The sequence below is a fragment of the Scyliorhinus torazame genome, chromosome 9, assembly GCF_047496885.1.
Source record: "Scyliorhinus torazame isolate Kashiwa2021f chromosome 9, sScyTor2.1, whole genome shotgun sequence".
NCBI classification, from domain to species: domain Eukaryota; kingdom Metazoa; phylum Chordata; class Chondrichthyes; order Carcharhiniformes; family Scyliorhinidae; genus Scyliorhinus; species Scyliorhinus torazame.
Genome location: NC_092715.1, coordinates 83078466 through 83099966, shown reverse-complemented (window position 1 = coordinate 83099966; position 21501 = coordinate 83078466). Strand labels below are relative to the sequence as shown.

The window sequence follows — 21501 nt, the reverse complement described above, 5'->3', positions numbered from 1 at the left end:
TTCTCCAAAAATGGGGCTATGTCCCCATGCCGCGGGAAAACTGGCGGCAACCACTCCGGCGTCAACGGCCCCCGAAAGTGAGGAATTCTCCAATTTTTCGGGGGCTAGTTTGACGCGGAGTGGTTGCTGCTGCTCCAGCTGACGCCGAAGAGCCGGCGCGAGTTCGCGCATGCGTGGATCAGCCGGCGTGATCTCGCGCATGCGCGGACCGGCTGGCGTATTTCCGCACATGCATGCTGGTTCACTTCTCCGCGCCGGTCCCTGGGCAATATGGCAGAGCCCTACAGGGGCACGTCGCAGAGGAAAGAAGGCCCCCCACCGAACCAGCCTGCCTGCAGATCGGTAGGCCCCGATCGCGGACCAGGCCATCGTGGAGGCCCCCTCCCCCCCGGTGTCGGGTGCCCCCTCCCCAGAACCCCCCCCCCCCACACACTTAACTGCCAGGTCTCGCCATGCGTGAGATGAGTAATTCACGCCAGCGGGACTGGCCAAAACTTTACAGCCACTCGGCCCATCGGGGCTCGGAGAATCGCCGTGGGGGGCAGCTGTCAACGGCCCCCGACCGGCCTGGCAGGAATGCCGCCAGCCCCCGAAAAACGATTGCGGAGAATAGGGCAGCTAGTGTCGGGGCGGCGGGGCGGGATTCGCACCTACCCCAGGGATTCTCCGACCCGGCACAAGGTTGGAGAATCCCAGCCACTATGTTTAGATGCTTCCCATCTTTTCTCTTTTCTCCATCTTCAGTCAGGGAGAGTACTGTTATGCTGATTGACGTGCTCCCAATTAGTGATACACCAGTGCTCAAGGAAAAGCAAATACATCTCATCTCTTCTTAGGGTGTGGGTTTAAAAAGACATGTTTCTGTCAAAAAATGGGGCTTTCCTGACTAACGAGCCTGGGACAAAGGCCCTTAATATATAGTCTACAAACTAACCATCTGGCTTCAGAACACATCATCATTGCCTCCAGCAATTTCCTATCCATCCTGTGCAAATATAATCTGAAAACACAACTCAATCCAAAACCTTTCAACAAAAAAGAAGATGAACATCTGGAAACATGACAACTGTTAAATCCTTGATGAAATGTTCACTCATGTTTTCACTCTGAGCTTTTCCTGCAAGGAGAAGCAACTCCATGAATGTAAGAATGTTTAATTGACTACCTTCAATCATTTTGTTTTCTTTTTTCTTGAACTTATCCTCGATAATAATGCACTGAGAATATAAGATTTGTGTGAAGGGGAAAAAAGCTAACGAACCTGTACTTTGTGGCCTCATTCTCTAGTGCATCTAATCATTCTTCAACAAGAAAAGAGGATGTCATCAGACGTACAGTCTGTGACTCGAAACTTTAACTCTGTTTCCCTCTGAACAGATACTGCCAGACCAGCTGAGTTTTACCAGTGCCCTCTGTTCTTGTTCCAACATTCACAGTATTTGGCTTATATTAATCATCCTTTAAACCCTTTGTTTCAGTGGTCTTCTGTTTCTTATCCCTATTGTCTTTTGGTGGAAAAGTTCCATTTGACTTCTCATTTTTAAAATTTCTGTCATGGGACATGGGCATTGTTGGCGAGGCCAACATTTCTTGCGTATCCTAACATTTCTTCATTGGTCCTTCATCCCTATTCTATTTACCAGTTCCATTAACTCATTTTTCAGTGTTTAATACTCCAGGGCAATGAGCTGGATTTAAGGCAACAGAAACCAGGGTGGCTGTTTTTGCCGGTAGAGGAAAGAGAGCAGAACTTGACTCACCTGAATCAGTCGGGTCATTTGAATTCAGTGCTGAATTAAAACAAAACACATTTTCACTGTAGCAAGCACCTTAACCCCCATTGTGGGATTTACAATTTTTAGAATAGACCTAAATTCTCTTGAAGGGCAGCAAACATCTATAAAACTGTGAAGCTGTGTAGTTATTTAAATCCTCAGCCCTTTAAAAATTTTAAATAAATATGCTGCTTGTGTCAGTGAGAGTTAAAATATCAAGCTGTAATTTTATTTAAATTCCCTAATCTTTAAAAATAAAAAATAGATTGCCTGTTTCAGCGAGCGGTAAAGAAAATCTAGTCTAGCAGTTACACTAACTGTTTGTTGACATTCCCCGAAGGGCTTTTATTGTGTGTAAGTTTTAATGTTTGGCTGCTTTCGGCATCACGGTGGCGCAGTGGGTTGGCCCTGCAGCCTCACGGCGCTGAGATCCCAGGTTCGATCCTGGCTCTGGGTCACTGTCCGTGTGGAGTTTGCACATTCTCCCCGTGTTTGCGTGGGTTTCGCCCCCACAACCCAAAGATGTGCAGGCTAGGTGAATTGGCCAGGCTAAATTTCCCCTTCATTAGAAAAAATTAATTGGGTACACTAAATTTATTTTTAATTTTTTTTTTAATAAATAAATAAAATATTTGCCTGCTTTCTGCAACCTATAATTATACCAGCAGGTCCCCAAGTTCATTTTTGACAGCTCAAGAAGGTTATTAAAGGATTAGTTATCTTTGATGAGATGTTATGAATACAAATCATTTTGCCTTTACAAAAGATTATGGGCGCGTCTCTCCCCCCCACACCGGGGGGGGAGAATCGCCAGGGTACCGCCAGGCCGCCCCGACCCCCTCACGTGATTCTCCCACCCCCCCCCCGAAACCAGCGCTGCGCGATTCGTGCCGGGCCGCTCGGAGAATCGGCGCAAACGGCGAGCGGCGATTCTCCGTCCCGGATGGGCCGAGCGGCCGCTACGACACAACAGGTTCCCGCTGGCGCCGTCCACCCCTGATCGCTGCCGGCGGGAACTCTGCAGGAACGCTGGGGGGGCAACCTATGGGGGGGGGGGGATCTCATTCACTGGACGCTGGCCTCCGATGGGGTCTGGCCCGCGATCGGGGCCCACCGATCGGCAGGCCGGCCTCTCCCCCTCCCCCCGGGCCTACCTCCTTCCACGCGCGGCCCCAGAACACCGGCACCATGTTGGTGAGGGGCCGGCGCACGTAAGAAGTTCCCCGTGTATGCGCAGGATGGCACGGCCCAACTGCGCATGCGCAGGATTAGGCTGCCCCAACTGCGCATGCGCGGGTTGGCGTGAACCACTCCAGCACTGTGCTGGCCCCCTGTGTGGGCCAGAATAGATCGTGCCCGGGCCCTGTTTGCGCCGTCGTGAACGAACTTGGTCCGCGCCACAGACAATCGCCCGCTATGTAAGACCACAAGACCATAAGACATAGGAGCAGAATTTGGCCACTCGCCTATTGAGTCTGCTCCGCCATTCAATCACGGTTGATATTTTCTCATCCCCATTCTCCTGCCTATTCCCCATATCCCCTGATCCCCTTATTAATCAAGAACCTATCTATCTCCGTCTTAAAGACACTCAGTGATTTGGCCTCCACAACCTTCTGCGGCAAAGAGTTCCACACATTCACCACTCTCTGGCTGAAGAAATTCCTCCTCATCTTTGTTTTCAACGATCATCCCTTTAGTCTGAGATGGTGTCCTCTGGTTCTAGTTTTTCCTCCAAGTGGAAAAATTCTCTCCACGTCCACTCTATCCATGCCTCGCAGTATCCTGTGCATTTCAATAAGATTACCCCTCATCCTTCTAAATTCCAACGAGTACAGACCTAGAGTCCTCAACCGTTCCTCATACAACATGTTCTTCATTTCAGGGATCATTCTTGTGAACCTCCCCTGGACCCTTTCCAAGGCCAGCACATCCTTCCTTAGATACGGGGCCCAAAACTGCCCAAAATGCTCCAAATGGGGTCTGACCAGAGCCTTACACAACCTCAGAAGTACATCCCTGGTCTTGTAATCTAGCCCTCTTGACATGAATGCTAACATTGCATTAACTTCTTAACTGCCGACTGAACCTACACATTAACCTTTTGAGAATCGTGAACAAGGACTCCCAAGCCCCGTTGTGCTTCTGATTTCCAAAGCATTTCCCCATTTAGAAAATAGTCTATTCCTAAATTCCTCCTTCCAAAATGCATACCCTCACACTTTTCCACATTGTATTTCATTTGCCACTTCACTGCCAAATCTCCTAGCTTTTCCAAATCCTTCTGTAGCCCCTTGCTTCCTCAATACTACCTGCCCCTCTACACATCTTTGTATCATCTGCAAACTTAGCAACAGTGCCTTCAGTTCCTTCCTCCAGATCATTAATGTAGATTGTGAAAAGTTGTGGTCCTAGCACAGACCTCTGAGGCACACCACTAGTCACTGGCTGCCATCCTGAAAAAGACCCCTTTATCCCCACTCTCTGCCTTCTGCCAGTCAGCCAATCCTCTATCCATGCCAGGATCTTACCCTTAACACCATGGGCTAATAATTTATTTAACAATCTCCTATGTGGCAACTTGTCAAAGGCCTTCTGGAAATCTAAATAAATCATGTCTACTGGTTCTCCTTTGTCTAACTTCCTTGTTACCTCCTCAAAGAACTCTAACAGATTTGTAAGGCATGCCCTCCCTTTGACAAAGCCGCGCTGACCCAGTCCTATTTTACCATGCACTTCCAAGTACTTCGCAATCTCACCTTTATTAACAGACTCTAAAATCTCACCAATGACCGAAGTCAGGTTAACCGGCCTATAATTTCCCATCTTCTGCCTCCCTCCCTTCTTAAACAGTGGTGTTACATTAGCTACCTTCCAGTCCTCTGGGACCCTTCCTGCCTCGAGTGATTCCTGAAAGATCACCACCAATGCCTCTACAGTTTCCTCAGCTATCTCTTTTAGGACCCTGGGGTGTAGTCCATCCGGTGCAGGTGACATATCCACCTTCAGACCTTTCAGTTTCCCCAGAACCTTCTCCTTAGTGATGGCCACTGCACTCACCTCTGCCCCCTGTTTCTGCTGGAGCTCTGGCATCCCACTGGTGTCTTCCACCGTGAAGACTGATGCAAAGTAACTATTCAATTTGTCTGCCATTTCTTCGTTTCCTATTATTACTTCTCCAGCCACGTTTTCCAATACTCCAATGTCTATTTTTGCCTCTCTCTTACCTTTTACAAATGGAAAGAATCTCTTCCTATCTTCTTTTATATTACTAGCTAACGTGCATTCATATTTCATCTTCTCTCCCCTTATTGTTTTTTTAGTTGTCCTCTGCTCGCTTTTAAGTGATTCCCAATCCTTTGGCTTCCCACTAATCCTTGCCACTTTGTATGCTTTATCTTTTGCTTTTATGCTGTCCTTAACTTCCCTTGTCAACCACGGATGCCTTGTCCTGCCCTTAACATGTTTCCCCTTCCTTGGGATGAATTTCTGCTGTGCCTCCCGAATAACCCCCCAAAACTCCTGCCACTGCTGTTCCACTGTCTTCCCTGCTAGTCTTGTACTTCAGGGGATTTAAAGTCTTGAATGGGATTTCATGAATGGGAGTGTTTTGCTCAGCACAGTGAATTCTGCAATAGATATCTAGAATTTAAATTTATTTAATCTCAACATAGCTCCTGAGGGTGAGTTGCCATGGACAGTGTAAGGGCACAGGGTGGTGGGTGGTTTTGCATGAGTTTGCCTGAATTAACATTAAGTTGGTATTGGGGAAAGTAAGGGGTCATAGGGATGTGTGGGAAGGGCATGAGCTAGCATGGAGTGGGCAAGGATATGAAGGGTAAGGGCTGGAAGGCCTAAGATATTCGCAAACAAGTGGAACAAATTCCTAGAGCACCATGTGAACTGCCCACCTCAGCACTCAGCAGCCACTCTATGCCAGAGTCAGTGGGCCAAATGCCACCTTCATTGCACCCTACCTCCACCCCCACAACCCACACCCCTCCCACCTGCCAAAGCAAAGCTCCCCGCCACTTAGGGGTTGTTATTCCTGAGGCTGATGTGTTAAGTCGGGAAATTTCCTAACTCCCATTATCTGTCTTGGGAGAGATCATTCGGGCCAATAATTGAGTGAATCTTGAAATAGGCAGCCATCAATGCAGGCAGGAGCCTCATTAAAATAGTTAAATTGAGGACCCCAGTGAAATTTTCAGCTGAATATTCAGCAGCTAAACTAGTTTATAAAGTTGCAATCTGCTCAGTAAAATGTTCCTTACAAGTTTTACAAATACATTTTTAGAGACTCGGAGGAGCATGTGACCCCACTCCTCCCTTCCCTCCATCCGTTAGTGACCTGTGTCTGGCTACAATTCCTGGTCCTCCACACCTTACCAACTTCCAAATTGATGATCTATCCATCTGTGCTACCTCCAAATTTGCAGACGACAATAAGCTGGGTGGCAGTGTGTGCTATGAAGAGGATGCAAAGAGGCTGCAGGGTGACTTGGACAGGCTAGCTGAGTGGGGAAATACTCAGCAGATGCAATATAATGTGGGTAAATGCGAGGTTATCCACTTTTGTAGCAAAAACAGGAAGTCAGATTATTATCTGAATGGTGGTAGTTTAGGAAAAGGGGAAGTGTAATGAAAATAGGGTGTCATGGTCAACAGTCGCTGAAATTTGGCATGCAAGTACAGCATGCGGTGAGGAAAGCTAATAGCATGCTGGCCTTTGAGTATAGTAGTAGGGATGTCTTGCTGCAGTTATACAGGGCCTTGGTGAGGCCACACCTTGGGGGGATTGTCCAATAAGGAGCCTAAGTGTTTGCGCCGCCGTGAACGCCGTTGCGTTTCACGACAGTGTGAACCGGGCCCGGTTACGACCGATTCTGGCCCCCACAGGGGGCCAGCATGGCGCTGGAGCAGTTCACGCCACTCCAGCCTCCTTTCGTGGCGCCAAATGGGCGCCACGCCAACCTGCGCATGCGTGGGGGACTTCTTTAGCGCGGTAGCCCCGAGCCAACATGGAGTCGGTGTTCAGGGGCCGGCCGCGCCAGAAAGTAAGCCCGGGGGGGGGGAAGAGGCCGGCCCGCCGATCGGTGTGCCCCGGTGAAGTAGCCCCACTCCCCTCCCCCCCCCCCGCCCCCCCCCCCCCCCCCCCCACAGGCCGCCCCCCCGACCGTTCGCGCAGAGTTCCCGCCGGCAGAAACCAGGGGTGAACGGCACCGGCGGGACTCTGTCCTATCGGCGCGGCTGCTCAGCCCATCCGGGCCGGAGAATCGGCTGCCCTGCCGATTCCAGCGGCAAACGCGCCGTCGCAAATGGCACCGTTTCTCCACACCTCGAAGAATCGCCCGCCGGCGTCGGGGCGTTGTGGCGAAGTTGCGGCGATTCTCCGGCCCGGCGCAGGGCTCGGAGAATCGGCCCCCTTGAGTATTGCATGAAGTTTTGGTCTCCTAGTTTGAGGAAGGACATTCTTGCTATTGAAGGTATCCAGTGAAGGTTCACCAGATTAATTCCCAGGACTGTCATATGAAGAAAGACTGGATCAACTGGGCTTGTACTCACTGCAGTTTAGAAGAATGGAGAGGGGATCTCATAGAAACGGATACAATCCTGTTGGACTGGGCAGGCGAGATGCGAGAAGAATGTTCCCGATGTTGGGGACGTCCAGAACTAGGGGTCACAGCCTAAGAATAAGGGGTAAGTCATTCAGGACTGAGATGAGGAAGAACTTCTTCTCTCACAGAGTAGTGAACTTGTGGAATTCTCTGCCACAGAAAGCTGTTGGGCCAGTTATATTATTTTTTTTCAAAATATATATTTATTCAAATTTTTCAACAAAGTTTCAACAAAACCCCCTCAACAAGAAAAAGAAACAAAACCACAACAAGCAGAAATTATACATAGGATTTCCTCCAGATACAATAACCCCCCATATCACAGTGGAAACACAAATAGGGAAACACCCCACCTTAACCCAAACGCCACCCCAAAAGAACACCCCCCCCCCCCCCCCCCCGGCCCAACCTGGGTTGCTGCTGCTGCTGACCTCCTCCTAACGCTCCGCGGGATAGTCTAGGAACGGTTGCCATCGCCTGAAAAACCATTGCACAGACCTTCGCAAGTCAAACTTTATCCTCTCCAGCTTGATGAACCCTGCCATGTCATTGATCCAAGCTTCCACACTAGGGGGCTTTGCATCTTTCCACAGTAACAAAATCGTTCGCCGGGCTACCAGGGACGCAAAGGCCAGAATACCGGCCTTTTTCGCCTCCTGCACTCACGGCTCGTCCGTTAACCCAAATAATGCTAATCCCCAGCTCGGCTTGACCCGGGCTTTCACCACCTTGGACATAGTCCTCGCAAAACCCTTCCAAAATCCATCCAGCGCCGGGCACGGCCAGAACATATGTGCGTGATTTGCTGGGCTCCCCGAGCACCTCACACATCTGTCCTCCACCCCAAAGAACCTACTCAGCCTCGCTCCTGTCATATGCGTTCTGTGAACAACTTTAAACTATATTAGGCTGAGCCTGGCGCAAGAGGAGGGAGAATTAACCCTACTCAGGGCATCAGCCCACAGACCCTCATCTATCTCCTCCCCAAGCTCCTCCTCCCACTTGCCCTTCAACTCCTCCACCGAGACCTCCTCCTCTTCCTGCAGCTCCTGGCAAATCGCCGAAACCTTGCCTTCTCCAACCCATACACCCGAAATCACCCTGTCCTGAATCCTTCGTGCTGGAAGCAATGGGAATTCCCTCACCTGCCGCCTCACGAACGCCCTCACTTGCATATACCTGATAGCATTTCCCGGGGGTAGCCCAAATTTCTCCTCCAGCACCCCTAGACTCGCAAACGTCCCATCAATGAACAGGTCCCCCATTCTTTTAATCCCTGCCCGATGCCAGCTCCGAAACCTCCCATCCATCCTTCCCGGGACAAACCGATGATCCTCCCGAATTGGGGACGAAACCGAGGCTCCCACCTCGCCCCTGACCCGCCTCCACTGCCCCCAGATCTTCAGCGTCGCCGCCACCACCGGACTCGTGGTGTACCTTGCCGGCGGGAGCGGCAGCGGTGCCGTCACCAGCGCCCTCAGGCTCGTGCCCACACAGGACGCCATCTCTAGCCTCTTCCACGCCGCCCTCTCTCCCTCCATTACCCACTTACGGATCAGCGCCACATTGGCTGCCCAATAATAGCCACATACATTCGGCAGCGCCAGCCCCCCCCTGTCCCTGCTACGCTCCCAAAACACCCTCTTCAGCCTCGGGGTCTTATTCGCCCACATGAATCCCATGATGCTCCTGCTTATCCGTTTGAAAAAGGCCTTGGGGATCAAAATGGGAAGGCACTGGAACACAAAGAGAAACCTCGGAAGGACCGTCATTTTGATCAACTGCACCCTATCCGCTAGTGAGAGTGGCAGCATATCCCATCTTTTAAAATCCTTCTCCATCTGCTCCACCAACCGCATCAAATTGAGCTTGTGCAGGGCCCACCAACTCCTAGCTACCTGGATCCCGAGGTACCGAACGCTCCTTTCTGCCCTCTTCAGCGGTAGCTCGTCTATTTCCCTTCCCTGGTCCCCTGGATGCACCACAAAGAGCTCACTCTTCCCTACGTTGAGTTTATACCCCGAAAAGTCCCCAAACTCCCTAAGGATCCGCATGACCTCCGCCATCCCCTCCACTGGATCCGCAACATATAACAACAGGTCATCGGCAAACAACGACACCCAGTGTTCCTCTCCCCCCGAACCAATCCCCTCCATTTCCTGGACTCCCTCAGTGCCATGGCCAGCGGCTCAATTACCAGTGCAAACAACAAGGGGGATAAGGGTCACCCCTGCCTCGTCCCCCGGTACAGCCGAAAGTACTCCGACCTCCGCCGGTTCATAGCCACACTCGCCACAGGGGCTCTATATAGTAGCCTGACCCAGCTTATGAACCCCTCCCTGAACCCAAACTTCCGCAACAATTCCCAAAGTTACTTCCACTCCACCCGATCAAAGGCCTTCTCCGCGTCCATAGCTGCCACTACCTCCGCTTCCCCCTCTACCGAGGGCATCATAATCACATTGAGGAGCCTCTGCACATTAGTATTCAGCTGCCTACCCTTCACAAATCCCGTCTGGTCTTCATGAATCACCCCCGGGACACAGTCCTCAATTCTCGTAGCCAGCACCTTTGCCAGCAACTTAGCGTCAACATTGAGGAGCGAGATTGGTCTATACGACCCACATTGCAATGGATCCTTGTCCCGCTTCAAAATCAGAGAAATCAGTGCCCTGGACATTATACCCCGAAGGTCCCCTCCTCCCTCGTCTCATTAAAGGTTCTCACTAACAACAGGTCCAGCAGGTCCACGTATTTCCTGTAAAATTCAACCGGGAACCCATCCGGCCCCGGGGCCATCCCCGCCTGCATGCTCCCCAATCCTTTAACCAGCTCCTCCAGCCCAATCGGCGCCCCCAGCCCAACCACCTGCTCCTCCCCCACCTCAGCTGATCTCGGAACCGTCGCATCCCCTCCTCCCCGCCGGGGGGCTCAGACCTGTACAGATCCCCATAGAAGTCCCTAAATACCTTGTTTATTCTCACCGCACTCCGCACCGTATTCCCCTTCTATCCCTAACTCCACCAATCTCCCTCGCTGCCTCCCTCTTACGAAGCTGATGTGCCAGCATCCGATTCGCCTTCTCCCCATACTCATACGTCGCCCCTTGCGCTTTCCTCCACTGTGCCTCTGCTTTCCCCGTGGTCATCAGGTCGAATTCCATCTGGAGGTTCCATCACTCACTAAGTAGCCCCTTCTCGGGGGCCTCTGCATAGCTCCTGTCCACCCTTAAAATCTCCCCCACCAACCTCTCCCTCTCCCTCCTCTCTCTCTTCTCCCTGTGGGCCCTAATGGAGATTAGCTCTCCCCTGACCACCGCCTTCAGCGCCTCCCAGACTACCCCCACCTGCACCTCCCCATTGTTATTGGCCTCCAAATGTCTTTCAATACACCCCCGAACCTGCCTGCACACCTCCTCATCCGCCAACAATCCCGCATCAAGGCACCACAACGGGCGCTGGTCCCTCTCCTCCCCCAACTTCAGATCCACCCAATGCGGGGCGTGATCCGAGATGGCTATGGTCGAATATTCCGTTACCTTCACTTTCGAGATTAGCACCCTACTCAAGATGAGAAAATCTATCCGGGAGTAGGCTTTATGGATGTGGGAAAAAAAGGAAAATTCCCTGGCCAGCGGCCTGGCAAACCTCCATGGATCCACTCCCCCATCTGGTCCATAGACCCCCTGAGCACCTTGGCCGCAGCCGGCCTCTTACCCGTCCTGGACCTAGAGCGGTCCAGTGCTGGGTCCAGCACCGTGTTGAAGTCCCCCCACATTATCAAGCTTCCTACCTCCAGATCCGGAATCCGACCCAGCATGCGTTTCATAAATCCGGCATCATCCCAATTCGGGGCATATACGTTCACCAGTGTCACCCGCACCCCCTGCAACCTACCACTCACCATCACATATCGACCTCCATTATTCGCCACAATATTCAGCGCCTCAAACGACACCCGCTTCCCCACCAGTATTGCAACCCCTCTGTTCTTCGCATCGAGCCCTGAATGGAAGACCTGCCCTACCCATCCCTTTCTCAGCCTAACCTTATCTGCCACCTTCAGATGCGTCTCCTGGAGCATAACCACGTCTGCCTTCAGTCCCTTTAAGTGCGTGAACACCCGGGCCCTCTTGACCGGCACGTTCAGGCCCCTCATATTTCAAGTTATCAGCTGGATCAGAGGACTACCCCCCCCCCCCCCCCCCGCCCCCCCCCCCTCCCCGCTAGATCCTCATCTAGCCATTTTGCTCCCCCATGATACTCCCGCCAGTCAGCTGACTCCTGCTGACCCTGGCCTCTCCTGCCATTCCATCGACCCCCCCCAGTGTGAGAATCCCCCCAGCTCGCCTTGGCAATCAGTGTGTGCGCCTCTCCAGCACTGCCCTTCCCCCTGGCCCCACCCCCTTCCTTTCCTAGCATGGGAAAAAGCCTGCGCTTTCCATCTGAGCTGGCCCCACCCCGTTCGTGCAGCTCCTTTTTGCGGCCTTACCCCATCTCCCCATCCCCGGGCCTCCACACCCCCTCTTCCTCTGCGGGCCCCTGCCTCTCCAGCACCGACGCCCACACTCTCGCACAGCCCCCACATCAAATCCATTCACTCATCCCCACCCAGCACCAAAACAAAAAGAACATTGCCCAGACGCAGTAAACACCGTAAACAGCCCCCCCCCCCCGCGACACACCCTCAGTTCGAGTCCAGCTTTTCAGACTGGATAAAGTTCCACGCTTCATCAGGCGTCTCAAAATAGTGGTGCCAATCTTGGAATGTGACCCACAATCGCGCTGGCTGCAGCATCCCGAACTTCACCCCCTTCCGATGGAGAACCGCCTTAGCCCGGTTTAAACCAGCTCTCTTCTTAACCACCTCCGCACTCCAGTCCTGGTAGATTCGGGTCTCTGTGTTCTCCCACCTGCTGCTCCGTTCTTTTTTGGCCCATCTCAGGACGCACTCTCTGTCCATAAAGCGGTGGAACATCACCACTACAGCCCTTGGCGGCTCATTGGCTTTGGGTCTCCTTGCCAGGACCCGATGAGCCCCATCCAGTTCCTGGGGCCTCGGGAAAGCTCCCGCGCCCATTCGGGCCTCTCCACTCCTTCAGGGAGACCCAGGGCGTCATTCTCCGACCCCCCGCCGGGTCGGGGAATGGCCGTTGGCCGCCGTGAAAACCGCCCCCGCCCCCGCCGAAGTCTCCGGTACCGGAGATTGGGCGGGGGCGGGAATCGGGCCACGCCGGTTGGCGGGACCCCCCGCTGGATTCTCCGGCCCGAATGGGCCGAAGTCCCGCCCAGAAATTGCCTGTCCCGCCAGCGTAAATCAAAGCTGGTATTTACCGGCGGGACCAGGCGGCGTGGGTGGGCTCCGGGGTCCTGGGGGGGGCGCGGGGCGATCTGACCCCGGGGGGTGCCCCCATGGTGGCCTGGCCCGCGATCGGGGCCCACCGATCCGCAGGCGGGCCTGTGCCGTGGGGGCACTCTTTCCCTTCCGCCTCCGCCACGGCCTCCACCATGGCGGAGGCGGAAGAGACTCTCCACACTGCGCATGCGCGGGAAACTGACAGCGGCCGCTGATGCTCCCGCGCATGCGCCGGGAAACTGACAGCGGCCGCTGACGCTCCCGCGCATGCGCCGCATTTCCGCGCCAGCTGGCGGGGCAACAAACGCCATTTCTGCCAGCTGGAGGGGCGGAAATCCCTCCGGCGTCGGCCTAGCCCCTCAATATTGGGGCGAGGCCGCCAAAGATGCGGAGCATTCCGCACCTTTGGGCCGGCACGATGCCCGTCTGATTGGCGCCGTCTTTGGCACCAGTCGGCGGACAGCGCGCCGTTGGGGAAGAATTTCGCCCCCAGAGTCCGAAGATTCTTCCTCCTCGACCTATTCTCCAGGTCCTCAAATGTTTCCTGCCTCCACCTTCACCGCCAGGCCCAAGATCTCGTCCTCGTTCTCCACGGCTTTTTGCCGCACCTCCCGGATCGCCGCTCCTTGGGCCTTCTGTGTCTCCACAAGCTTCTCAATCAACGCCTTCATTGGCTCCAGCATTTCTGCCTTCAGCTCCGCAAAGTAGCGTTTGAGGAACTCCTGCTGCTCCTGCGACCACTGCGCCCACGCTGCTTTGTCTCCACCCGCCGCCATTTTGCTTCTCCTCCCTCGCACTTTCCGCGGCACCAAAATCACTTTCTTAACCGCTCCACTCTTGGTCCAATCCATACAATGCCGGGAGAACCTTACTGTCACCTTCCCACACTGGGAGCCGTCGAACAATTGCCGTTGGGGCCCCTCTAAAGAGGTGGGAGCGGCCGAACGTGCAACCTACCTCGGCATAGCCGCAACCGGAAGTCGGGGCCAGTTATATTCAAGAGGGAGCTGGCCGTGGCCCTGCGGCTAAAGGGATCAAGGGCTATGCAGAGAAAGCGAGAGTGGGATATTGAATTTGCATGAACAGCCATGATCATATTGAATAGTCTTGCAGGCTCGAAGGGCCTAACTGCCTACTCCTGCACCTATTTTCTATGTTTCGATGTTTCAATACAGGCAACACACCAATATTTAGTTCATCAGGCCTAATCATGAAAATGTTGCAGAACTCTGGCGAACTTCATTGGGAGACTTGCATTCGCTCTGCCCAATGTCTGCCATTGTAAGATTCCATCATTTGGTGCTGGTCTCAGAACATACTGAAGTGTATGGCAAGTACTATTCCTGGATCATAACTGCGCAGGGCAAATATAAAGGACGAACAATGAATAGATTTTGAACCATTTACCACAACGGTTCTCTAACATTTTAAGCATTTATTTTCCATACCAAAATGTTTTGTGTTCATTGCCTTTGATTTTAGCTTCAGAGCCATGGCACTATCTCCACAGACTTAAGGAAATCAAAATGTTTCTTTAAGCAAGGTGATGCAATAACTGACACAATCCTCAAAATATGTTGCAATGTAGTCTTTGACACGAATGCAAACTAAACTGTTGAAATTGGAAGAATACTTTTATAGCACAAGAGCACTTACAGCATAAGTCATCTACACCTAAAACCTCAAGTGTTGAGCAGTCTACTAATCTGAACATAGTTTGTTTTGAAAGGATCGCTGAACATAAATTGAGCCCAATCCACACTGATAACTGTTCATGGTCCTGAGCAAAAAGGACATTGATAAACAGAGCACTATTATGCGTACAATAAGTTATCATCAAATTCAGCTTTAATGTTATTTCTTTACAGGGTGAGATCTTTTGGCTGCTCACGCCGGCGGGATCTTCTGGTCCTGCCAACGGCGCACCCCCGCCTTGGGTTTCCCAGAACCGTGGGGTGGATTCAATGGGAAATCCCATTGACAGCAGGAGGACCAGAAGATCCCACAGCAGGGGGGGCCACCTCCCTCCGGGAAACACGCCACGGGGTGGCCAGAGAACCTTGCCCATTGTCGATGATGTGTCATCTCCACACAATTTTGTATGTGTAACTTTAGTGAAACATGCAAAATGAGTGAGCTGAGTAAGAAGTACCAGCCCAAACAAACCTTCCAATTCACTTTTTGGGAGTGGTTCTTTTTGGCAGGGAAACACACATACAAGAAAAATGGTCTGGATTCTCCACCGCCCCCGCCGGTAGCGGGGACGGGACCCCGGCGCGGGTGAGTCGCGAGAAGTCGGGATCGGCGCCAGCCGTTGAGGGGTGCTGATCTGAACGCGATGCTCCGATCCCTTCTGGTGGCGGGATTGAGGTTCACCCCCGAAAACCAATAGGAGGTTGTAAATGAATGCAAATGGATCTTATTCTCCAGCCCTCTGTGATTCTCCAGTCCCCTGGGCAGGAAATCACATGGGCTGGGATTACTACAGATCTCTCCAAAGGCCTGACACGGTAGACCTCGCGGTCAACCAATGGGGTAACTTTACCCCCAAAGCCCATCCAAGGGCCACCCTCCCCCCACAATGCACTACTTGCCCATCCCTCCTCTACTCGGCACCCTCCCATGTCCAGCCAGAGACCCCAAAATATTAGAACCCTCCCCAAGAAAATCCCAAAACAGGGAGACCCCCCTAAAAAACTTCCTAACATGGAGACCGTCCCAGGGATCCCCTTAATAGGGAGATCCCCGCGGGACCCCCTTACTAGGAAGGCCCATCTGAGACTCCCTAACTGAAGGACGCCCCACAGAAACTCCCCAACTAGAGGGACCCTCACAGAGATCCCCTAACTCAAGGAAGCCCTTCATATGGGCCCCATAACCCCCCTCCCCCACTGAGCACTGCGACCCCCTAACTAAAGGAATCCCCCCCAGCGAGGCCCCTTGACTAATCGACCACCTCCCCCGCCCCCCCCAGAAAAGAGACCACTGTCTGGAAGCTAGAGAGCAGTCCAGACAGGGGCAGTGAAAATAATTACAGCTGTAACACTTACCTGGAAGCTCTACATGTCCATTCCTGGAAGGAGAACAGATGTGACCTGTGTTTAAACCACTCAGATCCATTAGCTCAAGTCATTTATTAATTTATAGCAGTGGGCTGAGATTGACAGCTTCCACAAAACAGCTTCAGCCTCGACTCATTTATCTCCCTTCATGATGAGTGACTCTAAGTGTTGAAACCCTAATGTTTACAAACATCAACTACATCAAAGAGTGGTAAGCACATTAAAATGACATGCTTAAAGGGTTAAGGGGTTTAAAACCAGGACACAGATGGTCGGCCATGGGAATTTGCTATCGAGCCGCCCGCTCAACATGGTGGCAGTTAGCAGGATTCCCTCGGCAAACCTTCGTATTCCTTACCATGCACAAATTTGCATGACAAGGGATGCGGAATTGCTAACCGATATGCACTCCCAGAGAGAACATAAATCGGGAGCAATTCTCATCCAGCGGGAGAACAGTCTCCCATCCGGAGAATCTTGCCCAATGCCTTTTATAATAAAATTATTCACCCATGTAAAGCAAAGATATAAAATTTATTCTCTCGGAAATTAACTGTTACTGTGCTGGACATAGGTAATTTCATAAGGATTGCTTGAAAATGAGGCTTTGAATGAAAATCACCATCAGTGTGGGGAAACATAGGGCGGGATTCTCTGATCCTGAGGCCAAGTGTTGACGCCATCGTAAATGCCATCGCCCCAGGAGCAGCGATTCCGAGCCCTACAGGAGGCCAGCACAGCACTGGAGCGACCCACGCTGCTCCAGCTGCCGATACCAGCCTCAAATGGGTGCCGCGGGTCTGTGCATGCGCGCTGCGACCGACGCGAATGCTAAACTGTGACCGGCGCGATTGCGCGCATGCACAGTCGCTTCTTCTCTGTGCCGGCCCCGACGCAACATGGCATAGTGCTACAGGGGCTGGCGCGAAGCAAAAGAGGCCCTCAGCCCGAGAAGCCAGCCCGCCGATCGGTATGCCCCGATCGCGGGCCAGGCCACAGCGGAGGCCCCCCCCTGGGGTCGGACCCCCCCCCCCTCCCCCCACCAGGCCGCCCCCAAAAGGATGCACGCTGAGGTCCCGCCGGGTAAGACCACACGTTGACGGTGCCGGTAGGACTCGGACTCTTTGTGATCACTCGGCCCACCCCGGGCGGAGAATTGCCGGGGTGGGGGGGTAGATTGGCCTCCGACTGGCGTCAATGTTGCCAATTCTCTGCTCACTGGAGAATCGGTGGACCGGTGTCAGGGCGGCGTCGTGCGATTTGCGCCCAGCCCGGCGATTCTCCGGCCCGGCGTGGGCTGAGAGAATCCCACCCATAGTTACTTCATACTGTTAAAATCGTGAGCCAAAGGCTTTCTGGCCCCAGCCGACTTAGATATTCAATCAAAGCAATTTATCTATCTAAAGTTTCACCTGACAAAAGAGAGGTAGGTAGATTTATGGCAAAGAGAGAGGCGCAGCTTTGTGGAGAATTGCACTAATCGTGAGATGCAGAAAGAAACATATAATGATGAGACCCTATTGAATGATCAAATTAACACTTTGCAAACCAGATAATGCTGTTATTTTTATTAAACATTGACTTTATTGATATGAACTCCCAATAGACCTTGCAGCTTTATATAAAATTCTGCACAGGTTGATTGTAACCAATCAAAAATGATATACCACATCATGGGCGTCATTCTCCGCCGGCGGGAATCTCCGTTCTGCCGGCGCCCGGGGGTTTCCCGACGGCGTGGGGCTGCCCCACAATGGGAAACCCCATTGATCGGCCGCTGTTACGGAGACTCCCGCTGGCCGGTCGGCGCAGAAATGTGGCGGGGCGGGTAGGAGAATTTCGCCCCAGATGTATTGCAACAATTAATAAAGCTTTATGGAGAAACAATTTTAAGTTTTATTGTTGGCATAAATTGTCCTCAGTTGAATAATTTTTGTCTTTGTCCTCACAGATATAAATGAATGTGAGTTTGAGCCGTGTAGAAATGGCGGTATTTGTACTGACCTCATTGCAAACTATTCCTGCGAGTGTCCAGGAGAATTCATGGGCAGAAACTGCCAGTACAGTAAGTAATGTGCTTTTGGAATGATCAAAATTACGCAGCACCTATAAATATTCCAAGAACAATGTAACTTTAATATGGTAATAATTGATTTCCTCGGGAATCAAGACCAAGTTTAGTCCTTAGGTCAAGCAGGTTGAGGAAGGCGGGGATTAATTTGATTGGATCAGTGTCAAGATGTGGGAAGGAATAAGCAGGCTGAATAAGGATGGGCAGATATGTGGGGAGGCAAAGGTGTGGTGAGTAGGATGGTGTGATGGAACAGTGGAAAAGTGGTTAGCGTGCTGCCTCACAGCAGCAGAGTCCCGGGGTTCGATTCTGGCTCCTGGTTTGCACATTCTACCCATGCGCCGGGTTTCTTCCAGGCACTCCGGTTTCCTTGCAGTCCAAAGATGTGCAGATTAGGTGGATTGGCCATGATCAATGTGCAGGGTTACATGGATAGAGTGGGCATAAGTAGAGTGTTCTTTCAGAGGGTCGGTGTAGACTCGATGGGCTGAATAGTTTCCTTCTGCATTGTAAGGATTCTGTGTTCATAGAAGAAGGGAACGTAGAAGCAGACGAAGGAGAGTGGGGAAGGGATAAGGAGGCAGGTAGAAAATTGGGAGGGACATGAGAAGGCAAAGGGGGGGAGGGGAGTGGTAGATGAAAGAAAGTGGTAGGGAAAGAGGGCGAGGAGAAAGATGTTGAAGGATGAAGAAATAGTTGGCTCCAAACAGCTAAGTAATACCCAGTGCAGGAGAATATTGGGAGGTGTCTCTGGTGAAGTGTCAGCTTCAGTGACCAAGATGATGATTAGTTTGGTAGGGGTTGTATGGTTGGTAATGCTCAGTGATGGTGCTTGGTCGGCTCCAAATCTCCAGCAGTTTCTCATTTTCGGGAACAAAAGAGGTTCATATTAGTTGTGAAAGACTTTGATTTAAGTGACATTACTGACAGCATGCAGGGCCCCGACATTCAGAGTGATACAAAGTCTGTTCTGTCCAGATGCCGCTGACTCAAAGACTTTTAACAAGTTAGTAGACTTGGGGGAAAAAACCCAGCTATAATCCAAAGCCCTCTGTTGTACTTCAAAGATGCCGCATTAACACAGCAGGTATCCCTGGGGGGAACTGTCACTGAACCTTTGGCCAGATTACAAAATTTGACAGAACACTGTGAATTCAGACCACCCCTGAAGGAAACATTGCGTGACAGATTGGTATGTGGAATAAACAATGTGACAACCCATAAAGATGAACCTACCAGAATTTTTAAAAAGTGATCGAAATAGCTTAGTCACTGAAAAATGCAGAAGAAGGGAGCTCATGATCTACAAGGGTGTCAGACAGCAATTTCCTCCAATTGGAGAAGGGCCTCGTGTAACAGTGACCATTCCTCATCTGAGTGCGCTTATGTAAATGAGATGTCAGATAGTGCATTACAATATCGGAACTCAATTCGCATCACCCAGCAGTCAAGGAAATGCAATGATCGCTCCAAGAATGCTAAGAAACATGCTTTGTAAGGTTGCAGATGCCAGACGATAGAATATTGCCAGCACTGCCAAAGGGCACAGCCAAGACAAAGTTATAAAAACACGTACTATTCAGATAAGAACATAAGAACTTAAGAACTAGGAACAGGAGTAGGCCATCTGGCCCCTCGAGCCTGCTCCGCCATTCAATGAGATCATGGCTGATCTTTGTGGACTCAGCTCCACTCTCCGGCCCGTACACCATATCCCCGAATCCCTTTATTCTTTAGAAAGGTATCTATCTTTTTCTTCAAAACGTTTAAAGAAGGAGCCTCAACTGCTTCACTGGGCAAGGAATTCCACAGATTCACAACCCTTTGGGTGAAGAAGTTCCTCCTAAACTCGGTCCTAAATCTACTTCCTCTTATTTTGAGGCTATGCCCCCTAGTTCTGCTTTCCCCGACCAGTGGAAACAACCTGCCCGCATCTATCCTATCCATAAGAAGCTAAGGCTCGCACACTACAGGTATACCCTGTACTAGAATTGGGACAGTACAACCAAACCGCATCATTACGACCAAGGTTGCCCCAATAATGGTGGAATCGCTGCTAAACGTTCATCCATTTGTGGGCTGAAAGGCCTACACTGTGCTGTACTGTTCTAAAATGGAGGTGGCCAAGGAGCTGTGGTCTACGTTTTCGGGGATCAAACATGTGATCACCTCTAAACTGGTATTAAACTCTTGAGATTAGAAGACACAAAGGCCTGACTAGCCACCTACAAAGGGGAACAATTACAAATAAAGGGCACCACAATAACCCCAGTGATTTACAGGCGGTAATCAATCTGACCCCCACTCATTGTTGTGCAGGGGCAAGGACCATGCCTAATGGGGAGAGATAGCTCCAGTGGATCAGTTTGAACTGGTTGGAAATCTTCAGGCTGGGCATGGGAGGACTGTATGAAGTCATCAGCAAATAACCTGGTGTTTTCCAGGAAGTACTTGGAAAATAGGCGGAGCCAAAGCCAAGATTTATTTTGACTCTGATGCTATGCCAAAATATTTTAGAGCAAGACTGGTTCCATTGTCGCTTGGGCATCTGGAAAATCAAGGCATAATAAGGCCCCTACAGTTCGCAGAGTGCACTGTGGCTATCATCCCTGTCCTTAAGCCGGACAAATCGGTCCGCCTCTGTGGAGATTATAAACTAACTGTGAATCAGGTTTCCAAGCTGAATATGTACCCCATCCTTGAATGGAAGACCTGTACACCAGGTTAGATGTTCACTCAGTTGGATATGAGCCACCACTATTTTCAACTTGAATTAGATGTACATTTCTGGAAGTATATTCCAATCAACATGCACAAGGCCTATATGTATACACTCACTTGCTCTTCGGGGTCTCATCAGCATGCGCCATATTTCAACGAATCATGAAGAACATCCTCCAGAGTTGCTCAAAATGGCGATGGAATGCCATCCTGGTCATGGGGACTTCAGAATGAGAGCACCATTGAACCTAGAAGAGGTCTTGTGGAGATTCTTGAGAGCTGGGGTACACCTGAAGAGGGAAAATGTGTTTTTCAAGCAAATGAAGTGACCTACTTGGGCTATCGGGTAGATGAAAAAGGTTTACATCCAGTGCAGGACAAGTTAAAGACCATTAAGGAATCACCAACTCCAAGAAACACCATGGAGTTAAAATCCTTCCTGGGAGTAATAAAGTATTACTGGAAATGTATCCTAAATTTGGCCTCCTTACATAGCCTACTATGGAAATACCAAAGATAGTCTTGGGAGGCACCACAGGTAGAGGCATTTAATAAAGTTAAACAACAACTGCTGTTGTCCAATTTATTGGCCCATTTTGGCATTAAGAAGAAAATCGTTTTGACATGTGACGCGTCCCCTGACAGGTTTGTGGCAGTACTTTCACACTGTTGGAAAGATGGAGCAGAAAGGCTCATCGCCTATGCATCCAGGACCCTATGGAATGCCGAGCGGGGGTATTCTCAAATTGAGTAAGAGGGCTTGGCGGTTGAGATTGATGTAAAAAAGTTCCACCAATACATCTACCGTAGCTATTTCATAATCGTAACTGAACACAAGCCCTTATTGAGAATTTTTAAAGTGGATTATGCAATTCCCCTCTTGCCTCCACCCGGATACA

The 21501-nt window shown here is 51.2% G+C and overlaps 1 protein-coding gene across 4 annotated transcripts in view; it reads left to right on the top strand.

Moving 5' to 3' along the window:
• LOC140429355 (EGF-like repeat and discoidin I-like domain-containing protein 3) overlaps window positions 1-21501 on the top strand; it is a 387531-nt gene that overhangs the window by 181876 nt on the left and 184154 nt on the right. For 2 of the 4 annotated variants that reach the window (XM_072516222.1, XM_072516221.1), the window contains one exon: window positions 17762-17875. The exons of the other annotated variants lie outside the window; for them this stretch is intronic. In XM_072516222.1, coding sequence (XP_072372323.1) covers window positions 17762-17875 — 114 coding nt within the window. The remainder of the gene's footprint in view (window positions 1-17761; window positions 17876-21501) is intronic. 4 annotated transcript variants of the gene reach the window in all.